At 45.3% G+C, this 20756-nt stretch overlaps 1 protein-coding gene and 1 non-coding gene across 3 annotated transcripts in view; both read left to right on the top strand.

Annotated features, from left to right (window-relative positions):
* CPA4 (carboxypeptidase A4) overlaps window positions 1–12171 on the top strand; it is a 40947-nt gene extending 28776 nt beyond the window's left edge. For both annotated transcript variants that reach the window (XM_064373504.1, XM_064373498.1), the window contains one exon: window positions 10807–12171. In XM_064373504.1, the coding sequence (XP_064229574.1) occupies window positions 10807–10994 (188 nt within the window). In that variant the 3' untranslated portion in view covers window positions 10995–12171. The remainder of the gene's footprint in view (window positions 1–10806) is intronic.
* On the top strand, window positions 7281–7388 carry LOC135274543 (small nucleolar RNA U13). The gene has a single exon (XR_010342344.1). It is a non-coding gene; the product is annotated as a small nucleolar RNA U13 (small nucleolar RNA).
* Window positions 12172–20756: the final 8585 nt, after the last annotated feature.

The following is a 20756-nucleotide window of genomic DNA, read 5'->3' as shown; positions in this document are numbered from 1 at the left end:
GAGGAGACTCAAAACGGAGTAGGAGGAGAGCTGCAAGTTAGACTTCCTATTTGTCATCGGATTGTTTTTGTTGTTAATAATAGACCGAACTACGTCACTCCTGTGTGGTGACAGCTGCTGCATGCAATCCTCTTCATCGACATCATATCAAAAATTCCTCATGCCCACCCTTCCATTTTCAAAGGAAACCTACCTTTCAGTTGGCAAACTGATGGTGGTAGTGGAGCTGGGGGGACTCCCTCACCTTCCTGTAGGAGATGAACAAACATTGAGCCTGGGCAACATAGCAAGATCCATCTGATATGGTTTGGCTGTGTCTCCACCCAAATCTCATCTTGAATTCCCGCATGTTGTGGGAGGCAATTGAATCATGGGGGCAGGTCTTTCCTGTGCTGTTCTCATGATAGTGAGTAAGTCTCGTGAGATCTGATGGTTACTATAAGGGGGAGTTTTTCTGCACGAGCCCTCTTCTTGTAAGATTTAGAGAAAGAGGAAAGAAAGATGAAAAGTGGTTTAACAGTCAAAGACAGATTTATTCTGGGAGTAAACCTGAGAGGGGCTTCTGGCTGATTTCAGTCAGGAGCCTTCTCTCTTACAGTTTAGGGGTATTTAAGGGTTTAGGGAGGGGGAGCTTATTGCGGGTTCAGAATGTTTCTGTGTGAAGGAGAGTTTATTTCGGGTTGGAATGTCTCTGATCAGAGGGGAGGTTATCTTGGGGTCGGCATGTTTCTGGTCAGAGGGGAGGTTTATCTTAGGGTTTGAATATTTCTGGTCATGCTGACATTACCTATAGGGCTAATGTTTTGGGCTGGTTTTTAATCAAGAGTAACTTAAAATGGCGGTATTTTCCCAAGATGGTGATGCTCCTGCTCTGTCAATCCAGACCCTAGAGTTATAAAAGGACAAAGGGTGGCATGTTCTTTTTGCCTACTTCCTGCTGAGGGGGCACGGAGAGGTTTTCGTCCTGGATTGACTGTGGGAGTAACGCTGTTTGCAGATGTTTTTGGGCAGTAGTCTGTGAGATGCCCGTGATTCTGTCGGTTAAACATCTTTGAAAAAGGTTGATTAGGCAGGGTAAGAACATTAGTCCTAGGCATGTTATTAGAAGAGAGCCCAGGAATGGGATGACCTGTGTTATGGTTTTGTTTCCAAACCAATAATTTATTTGTTTGTTTTGCTATTCCCTTAGTTTTTCAGCCCTTTTTACAAGTTTTTCAGCAGCGTTTCTTAATAGGCCCAGTTGGTTGAGATAGAAGCAACATTTCTTACCCAATGAGAGACAGAGGCCCCCTTTTTCAGCTGTTATAAGATTTACTCCCCATCTATTTTGAAGGACTACTCCAGCTAAGGAGTCTAGTAGGTCTTGGGCTTTTATAGAGCTTTGGGCTATATTTTTTAAAGAACCCTGTAGTTCTGTTGTTTTTTTGGTTTTTGTTTTTGTCTTACTTTTTGAGATGGAGTCTCATCCTGTCACCCAGGTTGGAATGCAATGGCTCCATCTCAGCTCACTGCACCTCCGCCTCCCAGGTTCAAGCGATCCTCCTGCCTTAGCCTCCCAAGTAGCTGGAATTACAGGCGCGAGCCACCACGCCCAGCTAATTTTTTTGTGTGTGTATCTTTAGTAGAGACAGGGTGTCACCATCTTGGCCATGCTGGACTCGAACTTCTGACCTCGTGATATGGCCACCTCAGCCTCCCAAAGTGCTGGGATTACAGGCGTGAGCCACTGAGCCTGGCCGAAAGAATTTTAAAGTATGTTAAAGAGGTGGACAATCTGCCTGCTTCCAATCCAAGTTCAGAGGGCACACCTAAGGCCGCCATCAGAGAAATGATGCGGATGACCCTCTTTTTTAAAACTTATTGGATAGATAGAACGGGTAAAGATTGATTAAAAGGAGTTAGTTTTAGTTTAATGGGGGGAGAAAGATAAACTAGGGTACAGGCTCCAGTTTAGTTGGTGGGGAGACAAAGATACGTGTTGGTGCCACACCAAAAGAACAAGCCTTTGTTGTAAGTACAGGCGGAGGTACGGAAAGAAAACAGTGAATTAAAGATGAGGTGTTTTTTCTTTCTTGTGGTTTATTACTCCAGATGGACAAGGAGGAGGCCAGGGAGACACCCACTATAGTAGAGATATAGGAAATGTTGTTTTTTTTTAACACAATAATGCGGTCAGATGTTGCACCATTGATATTGAACCATGGGGAAGGGTGGGCGCTAGGAACGGCACAAGTTAGGCTGGAGGCATTGATTGAGGGAGGGGCTGTAAAACCAGTGGGTTGCACTGTTTGCCTGTGGTGATTCTTGGTAGTCAACTTAGTTTGATGGTCAGAGGGGTGTTTAATAACGATAGTGCATTTGCATTGGTTAGGTGTTAAGAACCCTACAGGGAAATTTTCCTTAGAGGCAAAGTGAGGCTCGTTGTAAAAGCAGGGCATGTTTAGTTATGGCCCCTTCAATGGGAGGGCATTGGAGCTTGAGGCCTTGTAGGGAGTTGTAATAGGTTTGAAATAATTTGTTGGCCTGATTGGTCCTGGAAGCGGGATAATCGCGCCGACCAGGGTGTCAGTTGTTTTAAAAAAGGAAGCTCCTTTTGGGGGTTTATAAATCAGGGTTATGTTTCCTGTTAAAAGGTCATGCAGGGGTGTCGGAAGGGCTGTGTAAGCTGAGGAAGACAGACATAAACACATCTAGCATTCCGGAGCAAGGAACAGTTAGCTTACAGCAAGAGGAATCGTGCGAGGTTTATAGAGCATTCCAGTTTGAGAGCGGTGAGGAGTGGTTGTATTGGTGAGGTTGATGGGATTAGGGAATTTATATTGAAAGAAACAAACAAAATGAGAAAAAAGTTATTTGCGTAGGAGTAAAGTTCTGGAAAGTTCCTTGAAGCCATAGGTCCCATAGTTCAGCAAGGAGCTGACCAGAGTGTGTAGTGGGAATTTTGTAAGGGTATCACTGAAGGTCTCTAATGAGGTTGGTTAGGAAGTGATGAAAATTGGGGGGAGAAAGAAATATAAGCAACTGATGTGGATTTCTCTTCCTTTTTCTTTGGGATTTGGGCGAGGCAAAGGAAGTGGGTTGTGTGGAGATACAAGAGAAGGCTGAAGGGGTTTTAGACGTGGTTGTTTGGGTGTGTGGTGAAGGGAAGTCTGCTTTCTTGAGAGAAGCATCATGAAAGCGGTTGGGGAGTCTCTGGAGCTTTGCTGCCGTAGGCATAGTGAGGATGATCTGGTAAGGTCCTTTCCATTGAGGTATGAGCGGGGAGCTGGGGGTAGGGCTGGGGTCTGTTAACAGAACCCAGTCTCCTGGCTGTAGGGAGGGATTAGAAGAGTCCGTTACAGGTTGTGGCAGGCATTTGTCAGCATATTCCCAAATAAAACGGTGGATGGTATGCAGAAGAGGGGAAACGAGAGGGGTTGGAAGAGGTGGTGCTTGACTCGAGGTGGAACAAAAGGGGCGAGTGGTCTTTCAGACGTGAGTTTAAAGGGGCTGAGCATTGGAGGTTTACGTGGGAGTGCCTGAATTTTTAGAAGGGCCAAAGGCAAAAGTGTAACCCAGTTTGTGTGTGTTTGGTGAGTACCTGGTGAGGGTGGTTTTTAGAATGTTATTCATTTTTTTCAAGCTTTCCTGAAGATTGAGGTCGATAGGGGATGAGTAGCTTCCAGGTGATTTGTAGGGCTTGTGCAAGTGTTTCAGTAACTCGAGAAGTGAATTCAGGACCCTTATCAGATTGAAAAAAAGGAGGCACCCCGAACCTGGGTATGATTTCTGTTATTAATTTGGAGGTGACAGTAGAAGGTTGTTGGTTAGATGAGAAAAGCCTTGACCCATTTCAAAAAGGTATTAACCAGAACAAAAAGAAATGGAATCTTTTTTGCTGGGGGAATATGGGTAAGATTAATTTGCCAGTCCTGTCCTGAAAGGTGTCCGCTGACTTGATGGGTTGAGAAAAAAGGGAGTTTGGTTTTGGAATGGGGTGATGCTTTCTGGCAAATAGAGCATCGATGGGAAATGGCTTTTAACTCTTCCTTTATATCTGGGGTTATGCGTATATGGGAACTTAAGAACTGTGGCAGGGAATGGCTCTGTGGAAGAGATTGCGGATATCCCATAAAACAGTTGTTTTTTCAGGGTTTGGTAGAACTAATTTGTTTTGTATGAACCAGAATGGGGGTTTGAATTGCACCCCCTCCATAACTAATTGCAGTATTTGGTGTTTAGGATAGAAGGAGGGGATCTGTCGTAGGAGGAGAAATAGGTACTAGGGAATTGGATGACTGGTTGAGACGTGTTTTGCCCAATAATCATCCTCATGGTTCCCTAAAGAAATGTAGCTCTTATCTGATTGATGTCCTTTGCAATGGATAATAATTCCAACCTTTTCTGGAAGTGGCCTTTAATAGATGATAGATTAGTTTTCCATTAATGATAGGAGTTCTCTCAGCCATGAGATACCCTGCTCGCTCCAAATTTGGGCATTGGAATGGATGATGTTATAGGCATATTTAGAACGGGTGTGTATATTAACTTGTGTGTTTTTTTGCTAGAATTAGTGCTCTTATTAGGGCAACTGATTCTGCTTCTTGGGAGGATGTGCCCAAAGGCAAGGGGGCAGCCTCTACAACTCTTATAAGTGGGAGAGAGTGGGTATCATCATGCTATCTCTCAATAATGGCATAACCTGCTTGGAGGGAGGGTTTTTTGATGTGCTGCCATTTATAAAGTAATTTGGGGCTCCCTTTATGTGAGTAGAAGTAGGGTGGTGAAATATAGTGAGAGAACTTTTAATAAGATCAGAGCATGAGTGTTCGTTGGGGTTTAAAATTGGTGCCGAGGCTGGGCGCACTGCCTCACGCCTGTAATCCCAGCACTTTGGGAGGCTGAGGCAGGAGAATCACTAGAACCCGGGAGGTGGAGGTTGCAGTGAGCTGAGATCACGCTATTGCACTCCAGCCTGGGTGACAAGAGTAAAACTCTGTCTAAAAAAAAAAAAAAATGGTGTTTAAGGTAAAAGAGTGGCGGGATTGAGGGAGTAGCATTTATGAAGAGAGATAGAGGGTTGAAGGAGAATTGAATGGAGGGCTTGCATGGGAGAGGATGAGATGGAGGTGAGCGCCTCATGGCTGAGCATATCTTTAGACTGTGAGAAGCAAATACCTGAAGGGGTCTTTATCTGGGCTCAAGCAATCCTCCCCTGTCAGCTTCCCAAAGTGTTGAGATGACAGGCATGAGGCAGTGCACCTGGCCTACTGTAGCTTTTGTGTGTTTAGATTTGTTGAGATAGACAAATACCATTGTGTTACAACTGCCAGCAGTATTCAGTGCAGTAACGTGCCATGCAGGTTTGTAGCCTAGGAGCAATTGGCTACGCCACATAGCCTAGGTGTACAGGAGGCTATGCCATCTAGGTTTGTGTAAGTACATTGCACGATGATGAAAACATACCTCCACTGTGAAGTGATGCCTGGCTGTATAAACGTGGGAGGTGCAGCTCTCATCCCCTTTAAGGTGGTACCCTCCTTTTTTTTTCCCTCTAAATTTTATGAGACAGGGTCTTACTCTCTTGCCCAGTCTGGAGTGCAGTGGTGCAATCTCGGCTCACTGCAGCCTCGACTTCCCCAGGCTCAGGTGATCCTCCCACCTCAGCTTCCTGAGTAGCTGGTAGTACAGGCATACACCAACACGCCTGGCTAAATTGTGTATTTTTTTGTAGAGAAAGGGTCGCCCAGGCTGGTCCCAAACTCCTGGGCTCAAGTGATCGGCTTGTCTCAGCCTCCCAAAGTGCTGGGATTACAGACGTGAGCCACCATGCCCTTCTTTCCCCTCTCTTGCCTTTTCTATCACAGTGTCCCAATAGTTGTTCCACCCTCAGAACCCCTGCAAACTTGCTGCTGTTTCTTTCCTCTTCAACACTGTAGCTCACTCTCCCTTCTGACTTGACTCACTCTCAGCTGGCTTTGCTTCAGACCCCCTCTTCTGGGAAGATTCTCCATCCACCCCCTGGGCCCTCCTCTGGACTCCATCTCTGTTTCAGATGCCATCAGATGATGTTGGTGTTTGTGTTGCTAATTGCAGCAACAATCCATTAATAATTCATGGTTTCTTGTTATTAGTGTGGCTAAATGGGAACTCTTCAGAGAACACACCCGGAGAGTTTCTCCATCCTCTGCTTAATTAGAGTGCTTAGTGAGGGGCCAAAGACTGTTAAAAGAGACTTGGTAGGAGCCCTCTGAGGACATTCTCTCCAAAGATCTTTGGGGGTCATCAGGGTCCTGGCCTTTGGGTCGAACACTAGCTTAAATAATGGCCTTGTCCTCCTGCATCAGACACATTCTTCTCTCTCCTCCCCAGCATAAACTGTCAAAACCCGGAGATACTCATCAGATTCCTCCAACAGAAGAGGAGGAAAGCTCTCCCGAGGGCTGTCTGGGAGACATACAATTTCCACCTTTTCTAAGAGCCCATCATTCATATTCTTTATAGGCCTTGTCTGTCCTCCTTGTTTTCCAAAAAAAGCAATCAATCTTTGTATAATAACATTCTAGCCAGCGCCATAGGTTGTGGTGTGTGTTACACACAGAGTCGACGTTGTCCTTTCAAGGGCTGACCTTTCTTGGATCAGCCATTTTAGAGGAAAATAATTCTAAAATAGATTTTACACTCTTCTGCCTTTTAAAACAGAGCATGTAGAAGAGATTTAAGCCCCTTTCCTCATGGCCAAGTGGACTTCTCAACCCTAGTTCTTAGATGCTAAAGGCCTACTCTGCCATATTGGACTGTTTGGACCTTCTGCTAAATGGTTACAACCTGTTTTGCTTCTTCTTCTTTTTTTTTTTTTTTGGAGATGGAGTCTTGCTCTGTCACCTAGGCTGGAGTGAGTGCAGTGGCATGATCTTGGCTTCTGCAACCTCTGCCTCCCGGGTTCAAGCAGTTTTCCTGTCTCAGCCTCCCAAGTAGCTGGAATTACAGGTGCCCACCACCATGCCCAGCTAATTTCTGTATTTTTAGCATAGATGGGTTTTCACCATGTTGGTCTTGAACTCCTGACCTCAGGTGATCTAGCTGTCTTGGCCTCCCGAAGTGCTGAGATTACAGTTGTGAGCCACCGTGCCCAGAGTTATTATGTCTCCTTCCTCCTGCCAGACTGTCAGCAGTAGCTTGTACTGCTTCAGGCCAACAGCCTCTAGCAACCCTTTCCATCCTCTTCACTGGTTCTGCTCCAGGAAAGGCCTCGAAACAAGTTCTTTGGGTTCGTCTGACTCATGGATAAGTAGTTCTGTGTACTTTTGTGGTTCATAAGCGTGATTGGGTTTTCACGCTCATGTGTGACATGTGCCTTCCTCCAATCTTGTTACAATGTTGGTGCATTACCCATTACCCATCTGACATGGAGGAAGAAAGGGTCTTCATGACAGTATTATCTACGGTCACAAACGGTGTGTATAGGGCCAAGGGAAAATTTCCCCTTTGCCTTCTGAAGGTTTGCTGAAAAATCAACTGACCAATAGGAGAAAGGGCATACAAAATTTTATTTTAGTGTTCATGGCATAGGAGAATCACAAGAGAATGACAACCCAATAACCCAATGGGGCACAGAAGCTTGTATACCCTTTTTTTTCTCTTTCTTTTCCCTCCCTCCCTCCCTCCCTCCCTTCCTTCTTTCCTTTGAATTTCACTCTTGTCACCCAGGCTGGAGTGCAATGGCACGATCTGAGCTCACTGCAACCTCTGCCTCCTGGGTTCAAGCAATTCTCCTGCCTCAGTCTCCCGAGTAGCTGGGATTACAGGCATATGCCACCATCCCAGCTAATTTTTGTATTATTAGTAGAGACAGGGTTTCACCATGTCGGTCAGGCTGGTCTTGAACTCCTGACCTCAGGTGATCCACCCACCTCAGCCTCCCAAAATGCTGGGATTACAGGTGTGAGCCACCATGCCTGGCCTGTATATTTTTCTTCATACAGGACGGAGGAGGAGATGTATGGACTGGGGAGGTGGGAGGCAGACATCACAGGAAGGTGAGGGGCAGAGCAGCATGGGAACAAAGGTTGTCTTATCAAGCAGATAGAGTCCCTCAGGTAATCTCTCGGAGCTGCCCTCAGAATAGATGAAGTCCATCTGGGTGTGGTGATGATTCCCAGTCTCATCTCTTCTGGTGGTTTGTCTTTCTTGGTAATTTGATGAGAACTCTAGGGAGGGTGTTTAAGACAACTGCATTTCTTTTGGAAAGATGCTTTCTCTGTCAGATGAGAAAATTTCAGAGACACAGAGAGAGTCCCTCCCTGTGCTTTGTGGTGGGGGTGTGGGGAACAAGAAGTTAGAGGGACCTTGTTTCAGAGGCAGCTTTTGAAGGCTCTCAGCATGTCAAAACATCAGGCTTTGGGCTATCACCTTCTAAGCCCAACCCTTGTAAGCATCTAAAATGTCCATCAGGAGAATGCAGGACAAATACACATTTGGTGCGTGCACACAATGCAACGCTACGCAGCCCTTAAGCGAATGAGGTGGACCTATGTGCAGTAAAAGGGAATACTCCCCATTTGTTAATTGAAAAATACAGCATACAGAACAGTGTTAATAGCGTGTTCCCGTTTTTTTTTTAAAGAGTGGGTAGACTTTGAGCAGGGACCCAAATAAAGTGAAGTTCACAAACTTGGTCATTTTGACTGCTCAGCAGAAGCCTTTTTCCCTCCTTCCTGAATCTCAGATGTGTTCCGAAATACTTGCGCTTGCCATATAAGTAACTTCTAGAAACTTCTGGTACCATTGTTTTTCATTCAGCATTTTCTCGAGGTAGAGAAAGGCCATGGGAACCACATGGGGAGGGAGCACAGAGTCTCACTGGAAGCATCTCTAGAAAAATCACAGATGCTATTCAGGAATCACACAGGAACCATGGGAAAGCCAAAGGACCCATATTTCCATGAAACAGGCTTGTTAATATACTAACTGGATCTGAGGTCGGTTGAGGAGAGCCTGGGCTTTATCATCAGATGGGCCTGGGTTTAGACTGCAGCTCTGCCATTTTCCGTCTGTATTTCCTTGGGTGAATTATCCATTCTGAGCTTGGATTTCCTCATCTGTAAGACAAGGACAATAAAACCTACTTCACTGGGTTTTGGAAGATTATGAGATCATAAATGTGAAGTGTCTGGTATAAAGCCTGGCTCATGGTAGATACTCAACAAATGGTAGCTGCTCTTGACATTGTTTTATTATTTAATATCATCTAGGCCAGGCGTGGGATTCACACCTTTAATCCCAGCACTTTGGGAGGCTGAGGTGGGATGAACAGTTAAGTTCAGGAGTTCGAGACAAACCTGGGCAACATAGTGAGACCCCCATCTCTATAAATAAATAAATAGGCTGGGCGCGGTGATGTGCGCCTGTAGTCCCAGCTACTTGGGAGGCTGAAGTGGGAGGATCATTTGCTCCTAGGAGGTCAAGGCTGCAGTAAGCTGTGATTATGCCACTGTACTCCAGCTTGGGTGACATAGTGAGACCTTGTCTCAAAAAGAAAAAAGAAAAAAACTTTGCACTTTTAGGCAATTTCTGAGCTAGTAGAATTTGACTGGGAAGAAGCAGAAAAATGAGCCTCTTGCCTTTAATAAGTCTTTGGCAAAGGGAAGTCCCAAGGGCTGTGCTCCCGTCTCTGTATCCATTATCTCTTGCAGTGTTAAAAAAAAAAAAAAATCCAAAAACTTAGCAGCTTAAAACAATCAATACACATTTTCTTACAGTTTCTGTAGGGCAGGAATTCAGTGGTTTAGCTAGATGGCTCTGGCTCAGGATCCTTCATGAGGCTGCAGTCAAGATGTCTTCCAGGGCCACAGTCAACCTAAGGCTTGTACATTAGTCCGTTTTCACACTGCTGATAAAGGCATACCCGAAACTAGGTAATTTATAAAGAAAAAGAGGTTTAATGGGCTCATAGTTCCACGTGGCTGGTGAGACCTCACGATCATGGCAGAAGGCGAAAGGCACATCTTACATGGCAGCAGGCAAAGAGCAAATGAGAACTAAGTAAAATGGGATTCCCCTTATAAAACCATCAGATCTCAATGGACTTATTCATTACCAAGCGAACAGTATGGGGAAACCATCCCCATGATTGAATTATATCCCACCGGGTCCCTCCCACAACACATGGGAATTATGGGAGCTACAATTCAAAGTGAGATTTGGGTGGGGACACAGCCAAACCATGCCAGCTTGCATTTTTCATTCACTACCTCAGTTCCTCACTACCATGAGCCTCTGTAGAGGCCTGCTTGAATGTCCTTACACCACGACAGCTGGCTTATCCAGAGTGAGTAAGCCAACAGACGGCAAGGCAGAAGCCACAGTGTCTTTTATAACCTGGCTTTGAAAATCACAGGGCTTCATTTCTGCAGCATCCTGTCAGTTACACTGGTGAAGTCAGCCCTATTTAATGTAACAGGGAGCTGCACAAAGACTTGACTTCTAGGATCCAAGTATCATTGGGGCTGTCTTGGAGGCTGCCTACTATACTCTCTCTCTATAGAGATTGGTTTTGAGGGGCCTACAAGACTGACACAGTAAGTTAGTAACAAGGTGGGCATGGGGGTTTCAGATCTCTTGACTTGAGACCAGTGCACAACTTAGGCCAATGCAGGATGGCCTGAGACATAGGGATCAGGCTGATGATTTTGTCATAGGACTGATGACTTGAGGAGCAAACTCTGGATGCCTAAAGGAATCCCAGGCAGGCAGAGCTCTTGCCTCCTTCCCATCTAACCCGGGAGGGAACTGGGCTTCAAGAGTGCTTTGTCCTCTGACTTACAGATCCAGCTAGTGGGAGCAGCATCGACTGGGCTTATGATAACGGCATCAAATTTGCATTCACATTTGAGTTAAGAGATACCGGGACCTATGGCTTCCTCCTGCCAGCGAACCAGATCATCCCCACAGCAGAGGAGACCTGGCTGGGTCTGAAGACCATCATGGAGCACGTGCGGGACAATGTCTACTAGGCGACGCCCCGCTCTGTTTACATTTATTTGTACCCACATGTGCCCACACTGAGGCCACTCAGTTAAAGGAGCTCATTCCTTCCCGTGTGAGTCAGAGCCCTCTGGGTCTGTAGAGCACACAGGCCTGCCCCTCTCCAGCCAGCTCCCTGGAGTCACGTGTCCTGGCGGTGTCCCTGCCAGGAGCAGTTCTGCCAGCCCGCTCAATTTTGGTCCCGCTGTCTTTGATGAGCCTTTTGTCTGTCTCTCCTTCCACACTGCTGGCTGGGCAGCTGCACTCAGGATCACCCCTTCCTGGGCGGCATGTCTCTCTCTACCTCATTTTTAGAACCAAAGAACATCTGAGATGATTCTCTAGCCTCACCCACATCTAGCCAAGCCAGTGACCTTGCTCTGGCGGCGCTGTAGAAGATGCCGCTTGTCTTTGGGTGGGTCTTAAAGATGACGCAAGATTACCTTTAATTTCTCTCAGTCTTCCTGGAAAATATTTTTCTTTGAGCAGCAAATCCTGTAGGGCTATGAGTGTAGGTCTCTCCCTCCCTCCCCTCCTTTTTTAGGTCTGAGTACAACGTAGAAGACCGCTTTCCATCACTGCGCTGGGAATCTCTAGATGCTACAGTTCTTACCCCCCTTCCCTTTGTTATTCAGTGTGACCAGGTTGGTGGGAGGGGAGCTGTGTCACTGTAGGTACTGCTCACCCAGGAAGACTGGGTGAAGTGACGTGATCTAAACAGCAGGATAGCGAAATCATCCCCGTCTGTCCTAATGGGCTCACATCCACTTTGCCTTTTGAACTCACTTCAAAGATCTAGGCCTCATCTTACAGGTTCTAAATCACTCCTGTGGCCTGGATAATCTCACGGGCACAGTCCCGTTTGGGCTCCGGGGTATCCTGTGTTTCCTTGTCCTGTTTGTGTGTGTGTGTGTGTGTGTGTGTGTGTGTGTGTGTGTGTGTCTATTTTGTGTCCGGGACCACGAGTACCTAAGTAAAACAAGAATTCATCAAGCAGCTGCCTCGTGTTTAATTTCACCTCAGCACGTACCATCTGTCCTTTTGTTGTTGTTGTTTTGTTTTTGTTTTTTTGCTTTTTTCAAACATGTCTGTAAATCTTATCCTCCTGCCTAGGATTTGATGATAGCATCTGGTGTGCGCTTATAAGCCAATAAATATTCAATGTGAGTTTCACGATCATCTCCTATTCTTCGCCTTCACCTGAATAGAAGCAAGCCATGGTTTTGAATATGCAACTCTTTATAATGTCAGAAGTCGATTTTAATCCCTGTCTGTGTCACATGACACGTAAGAAGTCCTCCTTCATCACGCCGAGGGGCCTCCAGGGCATCGTTACCTTGGTGATTTCACTCTGGTCCCGGATCTGGTTCTTAGCTTTTCAGCTCAAAAGCTTGATAGTCTCAGTGTCCGTGTTGATTAAACTAGGGGATGCTGACTCACGCCTACAGAGCTCAGATGAAGCAGATGATAAAATCAGAATGCGAATTTATTAATTTACATCGTGGCATGTAACTGTTGAGTGGATTGGATCATCACGTCGGCCTGAACAGAACATTCTCTCCCCGTAGGCAAGATACATGGGAAGCCAAATTATAATCAGAAGGTTGCTTAGTGAGCGGGCGTCAGAGCAAGGAAAGTTAATTAAAGTCTATGATTAGAATGTTTAATAGCACCCAGCTCTAATAGCATGATATATCCAGTTCTATAGCCAGAGCACACCTGCCAGCCAGCCAGCTGGTCACTTTTGCTGGCTGATCAGGGCTGCCTCAGACAGGGACGTGCCTTGGTGAGCATAACCAAGCTTGCCTCTGTGACTGGCCTGTAACCTGGCCCTAATTGTGATCACTCCCCTCAGATCGAGATTGTCCTTCAGATTCTTTAAGGGAAAGGTTTATTTTAAAATTTTATTATTATTTCTTTTTATAGAAAGATGGGACCTTACTATGTGGCCCAGGCTGGTCTTGAACTCCTGGCCTCAAGCAATCCTCCTACCTTGGCTTCCCAAAGTGCTGGGATTACAGGTGTGATCCACCACCCCTGGCCAAGGGGAAGATTGCTTAAACAAGACATAAATGCCAGATACTATAATGAAATTAAGAACTTTTGTTCATTAAAAGATACCATAGAAAGGAGAAAAGTTAAAGGCCAGGGAGGATATTCACCATATTCCTAATACACGCAACAGACAAAAAATGTATGAAGAACTTCAACAAATCCATAAAGAAAGCACAAATAACCCAATAGAACAATGGGGCAAAGGTGCATCCAAGCATTTCACATAAGAGGAAGCACAGGCCGTGCGCGGTGGCTCATGCTTGTAATCCCAACACTCTGGGAGGCTGAGGTGGGAAGATTGCTTGAGCCCAGGAGTGAGAGACCAACCTGGGCAACAAAGTGAAATCCTTGTTTCAAAGAAAATAAAAACAAAATACAAATAAAAAATTAGTTGGGTGTGGCGGCAAGCGCCTATAGTCTCAGCTACTCAGGGAGCTGAGGAGGAAGGATCACTGAGTCCAGGAGTTTGAGATCAGCTTCAGCAACATAGTAAGACCCCGCCCCCAATGTCTCTACAAGAAAAGGAAAAAGATTATCCGGGTGTGGTGGTGCGCACCTGTAGTCCCAGTTACTTGGGAGGCTGAGGTGGGAGGACTGTTTAAGCCCAGGAGTTTGAGGCTGCAGTGAGTCACGATCACACCACTGGACTTTAGCCTTGGTATCAGAGCAAGACCCTGTCTCCAAAAAAGGAAAAAAAAAAAAAGAAGCAGACATATCTGATCAACATATGAAAGGACATGCAAATTAAGACTGCAACGAGATGCCATTTTTATTTATTTATTTATTTAATTTATTTTTTTGAGATGGAGTCTCACTCTGTTGCCCAGGCTGGAGTGCGATGGCGCAATCTTGGCTCACTGCAACCTCCACCTCCCAGGCTCAAGCCATTCTCCTGCCTCAGCCTCCCAAGCATCTGGGACTATAGTCATATACCACCACATCCAGCTAATTTTTGTATTTTTAGTAGAGACGGGTTTTTTTTTTGTGGTTATTTTGGCCAAGCTGGTCTTGAACTCCTGACCTCAAGTGATTCGTCCGCCTCAGCTTCCCAAAGTGCTGGGATTACAGGCTTGAGCCATCACACCCAGCCTGAAATGCCATTTTAAACTCATTCGATTTACAAAAATCAAAAGTTGGACAGGATGTGGATGGCAGGGTCTCATACCTTACTGGTGAGCAGCTGAATTAGTAAAACTACTTCACAAAACAGTTTGGCATTATTCTCTCAAGTTTATCCCTTATGATCCAGCTATTCCGTCCCAGGCATGACCTTAAGAAATTCCTGCAATTGTACAACAGGAGATGTACACAAGAATGTTCGTAGCAACACTGCTCACGCTAGTAAAACCTTAAAAATAACTCAGAAGACCATCAGTGGGAGAATGGGTGAAAAAAAGTGTGGTACATTCACATACTGAGATATTATACAACAGTCCAAGCAAAATTTGGTATGATTTCCTTTCTAGAAAGATCCAAACAACTGAAAAAAAAAAAAGTATACTTTTAAAGAAGACATACACATTTTGATGAAACCATATAAAAAGAGAAGCAAGCCACAGTGGACATGCCCAGCCCCCTCCCCCTGGTTGAGTGTACAGATCCTCAGCGACTGTCAGTATTGGCTGCCAATGTGCACGGCTGCATCCCTCTCTAGAGAATTGCCCTTGGCCAAATAGGGGTTGCCTCACCCAGGAGGCTACGCACTTGCTTTTTCTTGTACCACCATCCCAGATGTCCACCCATGACAGACTGGCTCAGGAGTACACACAGCTAGCTCTTTGACCCAAGGTGGGATCAACACTTTGGTGCAACGAATGTTCCAGAGCTCCCTTGGGGTGGGGCTAGAGCTCCAGATGATTTCAGGCAAGTCATCCTTGCTTATCGTTTTTTTCTGCCCCGCCTGTTTCCCTCACTCTCCTCCTGAGACCATTCCCCTTCATATCACTTGCATAAGACTCTCCATCGCGGGTTCTGCTTCTAGAGAGATTGACTAAGACAACAGGAAAGGAACCTGGGATTCCAGAATGATGATTCCTTCAAATGGGGAAGGGCAGAGGATGAGAGAGGGACAGGGCCCTATGGTTAGAGGACGAACCTTAGCTTTTGTTTTAGATTCTGTTTTTTCAGGTGTTTATTATGTGATTTTATTTTTTTTAAGTAGAGATGAGGCTCTCCCTATGTAGTTTAGGCTGGTCTTGAACTCTTGGCCTCAAGTAATTCTCTTGCCTTGGCCTCCCAAAGTATTGGGATTACAGGTGTGAGCCACTGCACTAAGCCTATTATATGATTTTTTGAAAAAAGCTAATTAAGTAGCTAAATAAATAATTAAAAGAGGACCACGCATAGATCAATGACAAGTGTGCCGCTAACCATGGATTGTAATTAAAATTATGGACTTGAAAGCCAATTTAAAAAATGTGTATAAAGATACAAATTTTAAACAAAAATTATACTATTCAGCATGCATTTATTGAGTACCTACTATGTACCAGAAGCAGTTTCTTTTTCTTCTCTTTTTTTGGAGGCAGGGTCTGGCTCTGTCCCAAGGCTGGAGTTCAGTGGGGGCAATCATAGCTCACTGTAGCTTCGAACTCCTGGGCTCAAGCGATCCTCCCACCTCAGCCTTCCAAAATGCTGGGATGGCAGGCACGAGCCCCGACGCCTGGCTCCTGAGACAGTTTTAGATAGTTGTTTGCAACGGCAAACAAAAAGACAAAATCTGTTATTGCATGAAATTTCATTGTAGTTGGAAAGACAGGAAGTACTCAAGTAAACAACTAAATTAAGACATTAGTTTAGGTAAGGAGAGCTGCTATAAATAAAAGAAAACAGACTGCTGTCAGGAGAGTGATGGGTGTTAGGGAGCCTGTCTAGATTTGGAAAGCTAGGGAAGGTAGTATTATCAACTATTCTTTTTTGTTGTTGTTGTTGAGACAGAGTCCCCCTCTGTCACCCAGGCGGGAGTGCAGTGACACAACCACAGCTCACTGCAGCCTTGACCTCCTAGGCTCAAGCAATTCTCCTACTTCAGCCTCCAGAGTTGCTAGGCAATTTTTTTTTTAAACAAATCTTTTGTAGAGATGGGGTCTTTCTATGTTGCCCAGGCTGGTCTTAAACTCCTGGGCTCAAGTGATCCTCCTGCCTTGGCCTCCCAAAGTGCTGGGATTACACGCATGAGCCGTCATGCCTGACAACGACTTACATTTCTAAAACACATTTAAGTTTGAAAAGCTGTCATACAACTGGGCGAGGTGGCTCACGCCTGTAATCCCAGCACTTTGGGAAGCTGGGGCGGGTGGATCATGAGGTCAGGAGTTCAAGACCAGCCTGGCCAAGATGGTGAAACCCCATATCTACTAAAAATACAAAAATTCGCCAGGCGTGGTGGCAGGTGCCTGTAATCCCAGCTACTCGGGAGGCTGAGGCAGAGAATTGTTTGAACCTGGGAGGTGGAGGTTGCAGTGAGCCAAGATCATGCCACTGCACTCCAGCCTGGGCAACAGAGCAAGACTCCGTCTCAAAAAAAAAAAAAAAAGAAAAAGAAAGGCTTTCATACCTTATCAAATCAGTCTGTAGGGAATTTTCCACCAGTAAGACATCAATGGGGATAGAAAAAGGATAATCTATCAGTCATGAGAAAAATGTCTTGAGTTCTCTTTTTTTTGCAGTACCGGGGAGGAGGGGTTTCTCCAAGCCACCTCCAGGTGTTGCACCCAATTCTCTTGGGGACCAAAAGAAGATCTTTGTGAAGAAGCTGACAGAATGAGGGATATATCTGGGATTCGCTGGGGTCCATACGTTGTCCACTTGACATCAGTGCCCTTCATTGAGATGCAGCCCCCTGGAGGCAGGGAGCAGGCCATAGCCACTTCTATATTCTGGATCACAGGTGGTGGAAAGCGCTGGAATGGACCAAATCTTTCACTGACCCATGTGACTTTGGCCCATGATATAACCTCTGGACTCCTCAGTTTCTCATCTTTAAAAGAATAATGATAGTATCTGCAATGACTTATCAAGAGAATTAACTAAGTGAATATGAAAGCATTCAGTTACTTACCTGGCAGTAGAAGCTCTTGGTATGTGTCAGAATTATTCTTAGCCGGCACACGTTTACCTCTGCAACAAACCTGCATGTTCTGCACATGTATCCTGGAACTTAAAGTGAAATTTAAAAAAGAAAAGATTAAAAAAAATTATTATTCTCAGCCGCGCTTGGTGGTTCACCCCTGTAAGCCTAGCATTTTGGGAGGCCAAAGTGGGCAGACTGCTTGAGCCCAGGAGTTTGAGACCAGCCTGAGCAAAAGGGTGAGACCCTGTCTCTATGAAAAAATACAAAAATTAGCCAGGTGTGGTGGCAAGCACCTGTAATCTCAGCTACTTGAGAGGCTGGGGTGGGAAGATGGCTTGAGCCCAGGAGGTTGAGGCTGCAGTGAGCCACAATCACATCACTGCACTCCAGCCTGGGTGACAGTGAGACCCTGTCTCAAAAACAAACAAGCAAACAAACAATAAAAGAATTATTCTCATTGAGTGGTGGAAATTCATTTATAAATCAGGTCTTCAGCATTTTCCCTAAGGTGAGAGACTTATTTGCTTCAGATTGTTCATGAAATGTAATAACAAAGATCTCCACAGATCACAGAAAAACACTAGCCGGATGTTAAGTAGTTTTTATTATTATTTGGGTTTTGAAATATTGGGATTCTTTCTCTGGGAACTTTCCCAGGCTCTGTAGATATCGAGGCCCCTTTAAGAGGTTAAGACAAAGGATCACTGCCTGAAACCTTCAATGGCCCAACTTCCAAACACAGCTATGTCAAACACAGGGGTCGCTGGGTTTTAGAGGTCCTGGAAAGGCCCAGTGATAAATCGATTTTGGGTGAAGTTGAGGGCATGCTCCAACTCTGGAATGTCCTATGTAGATTGCGCTTCTTTGATGTTAGTATAGAAAGACCAATTATACAGAATCATTTTTATCATCATCATCATCATCCTTATCTTTCTGTTTGATGAATTCTGGAATTTTGCCAACCCAGGCAGCTTGTAAAATAAATTCTCTCTGCTATTTGTACGGAGCCTTAAATCATGAACACCAGCTGTTTCTTGTATTTGAAGTAAAGCTCCAGGTGTATTGGGGGCATCCAGGGAGCACAGGCGGCTTTCTCCTCCTCTAGAATACACAGGTTCTGTGGTGCAGCTGGGTAATTTGCTCCTTTTGAGCAGAAAGTGAATCTTAGGCTTTTTTTGTATCTCCTACAAGGCTTAGCTCAGCAGCTAGCAAATATTTGTTGATTCGATTTGCTGCAGGGCAGCTGGTTAACAATTGCAAAAGCCATACTCTCAGCAAGTCAGGGCAACAGGAAAAAAGTACTTTTTCCAGCAAACATTATCAGTGGAATTTTGGAAAATACATCGGAATGTATGTCCCTGAGTTCTAAGAGAGAGCATAAATTAAACATTCAGAGATAAGGAAGGCTTGATATTGGTTACACATTGCTTGCAGCTTTGTAGTGATTTATAGTTTTAAAGTACTTTATAGCTATTGGATAATTAAATTATCACAGTCACCCGGTGATAGATTCAGGCTGGGTATTATCATCCTTATTTAACTGTTGAGAAATCGAAGTGTTAAAGAGGCAAAGGACCATGCCCAGACTGAAGGCGATGGACATGGCGAAGCCGATTGTCAAGAGCAGCTCTACGGATTGTTGCTAAGGGAGCAAAAGGGCAGGAGATGCTTTGCTGACTTTGGTTTTGAATTTGAATGCCTTTAAAACACACATAGCTCCTGCGGCTCCTCTGGTCTCACACTTTTGTGTTTTGTGCCCGGCTCCTGAAACCTTTCGGTTTTCAGTTGTGCACTCATGAGAGGGAATTTAGGGAGCAAAAGCCAGGTCGGCCTCATCGGTGGAGGGGTATCCTGCTGTTCCTACAGGCTCTCCCCCTAGGGGTCTGGGCTCAGGATTGCCACCAGGGAGAGTTATGGCTAATATTTTAATGCAAAACACCTGGAATGGGCTGACGACTCTATTTCCAAGCTTTAGGGACTTTAAGTCTTTTCATAGGGATTCACAGCCTGTAGAACCACCTATCCCCATTTTTATTAGATTCTCACATCCTTAGAAGACAAAATGTCCACTTGTCTCAACAAGTAAATAGATGTATTCTGTTTGAGTATTTAAGCAATTTGGCCTAGTCTTAGAAAACCATTAACCCCAGTTTTGGGCTTGTAAGCCCTTCATGGGCAGAGCCAAGGTTTTATTCATTTAGAATCCTCGGCACCTAAGCACACAATGGTACATTATAAAGAGGTAAAGAATGGGCCAGCACAGCGACTCACATCTGTAATCCCAGCACTTTGGGAGGCCAAAGCGGGTGGATCTCGAGGTCAAGAGATCAAGACCATCCTGGCCAACATGGTGAAACCCTGTCTCTACTAAAAATAGAAAAATTAGCTGGGTGTGGTGGTGCATGCCTATAGTCACAGCTACTTGGGAGGCTGAGGCAGGAGAATCGCTTGAGCCTGGGAGGTGGAGGTTGCAGTGAGCCAAGATCGCGTCACTGCACTCCAGCATGGTGACAGAGTGAGACTCTGTCTCAAAAAAAAACAAAAAAGATATTGAATGAATACCTGCAGTGGGACCAATTCCACATCGGATCCCAAAGACAACTGGAATATTCTTTCTGCTTAGCTCACTGGCTGCAGCAATCTTCCTCCCTCAGCTCTGAGCCCCTCGCCGTGACATTGTTCTTTCTGATGGATGTGAGAAGCACAGAGGTCAGGGAAAACAAAGACCTTCTCTTCCCATTTCAGCAAATCTGTACTGGAAAACTCAGAGACGCCAGGCCCAGTGGGAAAGGATAACCTGTCTCCTCACTGTGAAGTGGTATTTCTAAAATGCTTCCAAAGGCAGCGGGCGGGCGGACAGGTATTAACTTGGTTAAAGAGATATTAAAGAAGAAGGCACTAGATATTCCTCCCTCCCTCCTGCCCCAGGGCCACCCATACAATCAGTATTTACCGGCCATGTCTCTATATGTCCTTGTGGCCTTTCTGGAACCTGACTCCTCTCTGGGAGTGTTCTATTTACTCTGGAAAACCAGTGAAGGACACATATAGCCAGAAAGAGATTAATTCAAGCTGGAAAGTGGACACTTTGCTGGGCCGGGGGAAGGCCTGTTCATGAGTTAGTGCTGGCCCTGGAAGAGGGTATTTCCTTCCCTTTTGCTGCCAGCACTGCAGAGAGATGGAAAGGCCCAGATGCCAGCCCTGCTGTTGTGGAGGCCGAGCATATCATAACCTTTGGAAATTAAATCAGGAGATTGGGAGGAGGATGTCCAGAGATGTTTCCCTCACTCCCAGTAGAAGTAGAAACACGCTGATCAATGTTCTTCTGGGCCGCTCATACCAGAAAGGGCTTTTACTCCAGCAATATTAAGATTTTACTTTTTATTTCTCTGACACTTGGATCCAAATACACAGACTCTTCCTCAACAGCTGCCACTGATACGTGATCAATGTAAAACTCAGAGGGCAGCTGTTGCTTAGGACTTGCAACCCTGTGTTCTAAACCTTCAACATCCTGCAGCATCTCTCAAACTTCTCATGATCTCAATGCCCAGGGTATTTCTGTGGTCCTGGGAAAAGACAGGCCTTACTCTTATGGCAAGAACCACTTTCCAGAGTCAGGCTA

The sequence above is a fragment of the Aotus nancymaae genome, unplaced genomic scaffold, assembly GCF_030222135.1.
Source record: "Aotus nancymaae isolate 86718 unplaced genomic scaffold, 86718_ANA_hifiasm-v0.15.2.pri h1tg000002l, whole genome shotgun sequence".
Taxonomy (NCBI): domain Eukaryota; kingdom Metazoa; phylum Chordata; class Mammalia; order Primates; family Aotidae; genus Aotus; species Aotus nancymaae.
The sequence above is the reverse complement of the archived record's forward strand: the minus strand, read 5'-3'. Positions and strand labels throughout refer to the sequence as shown.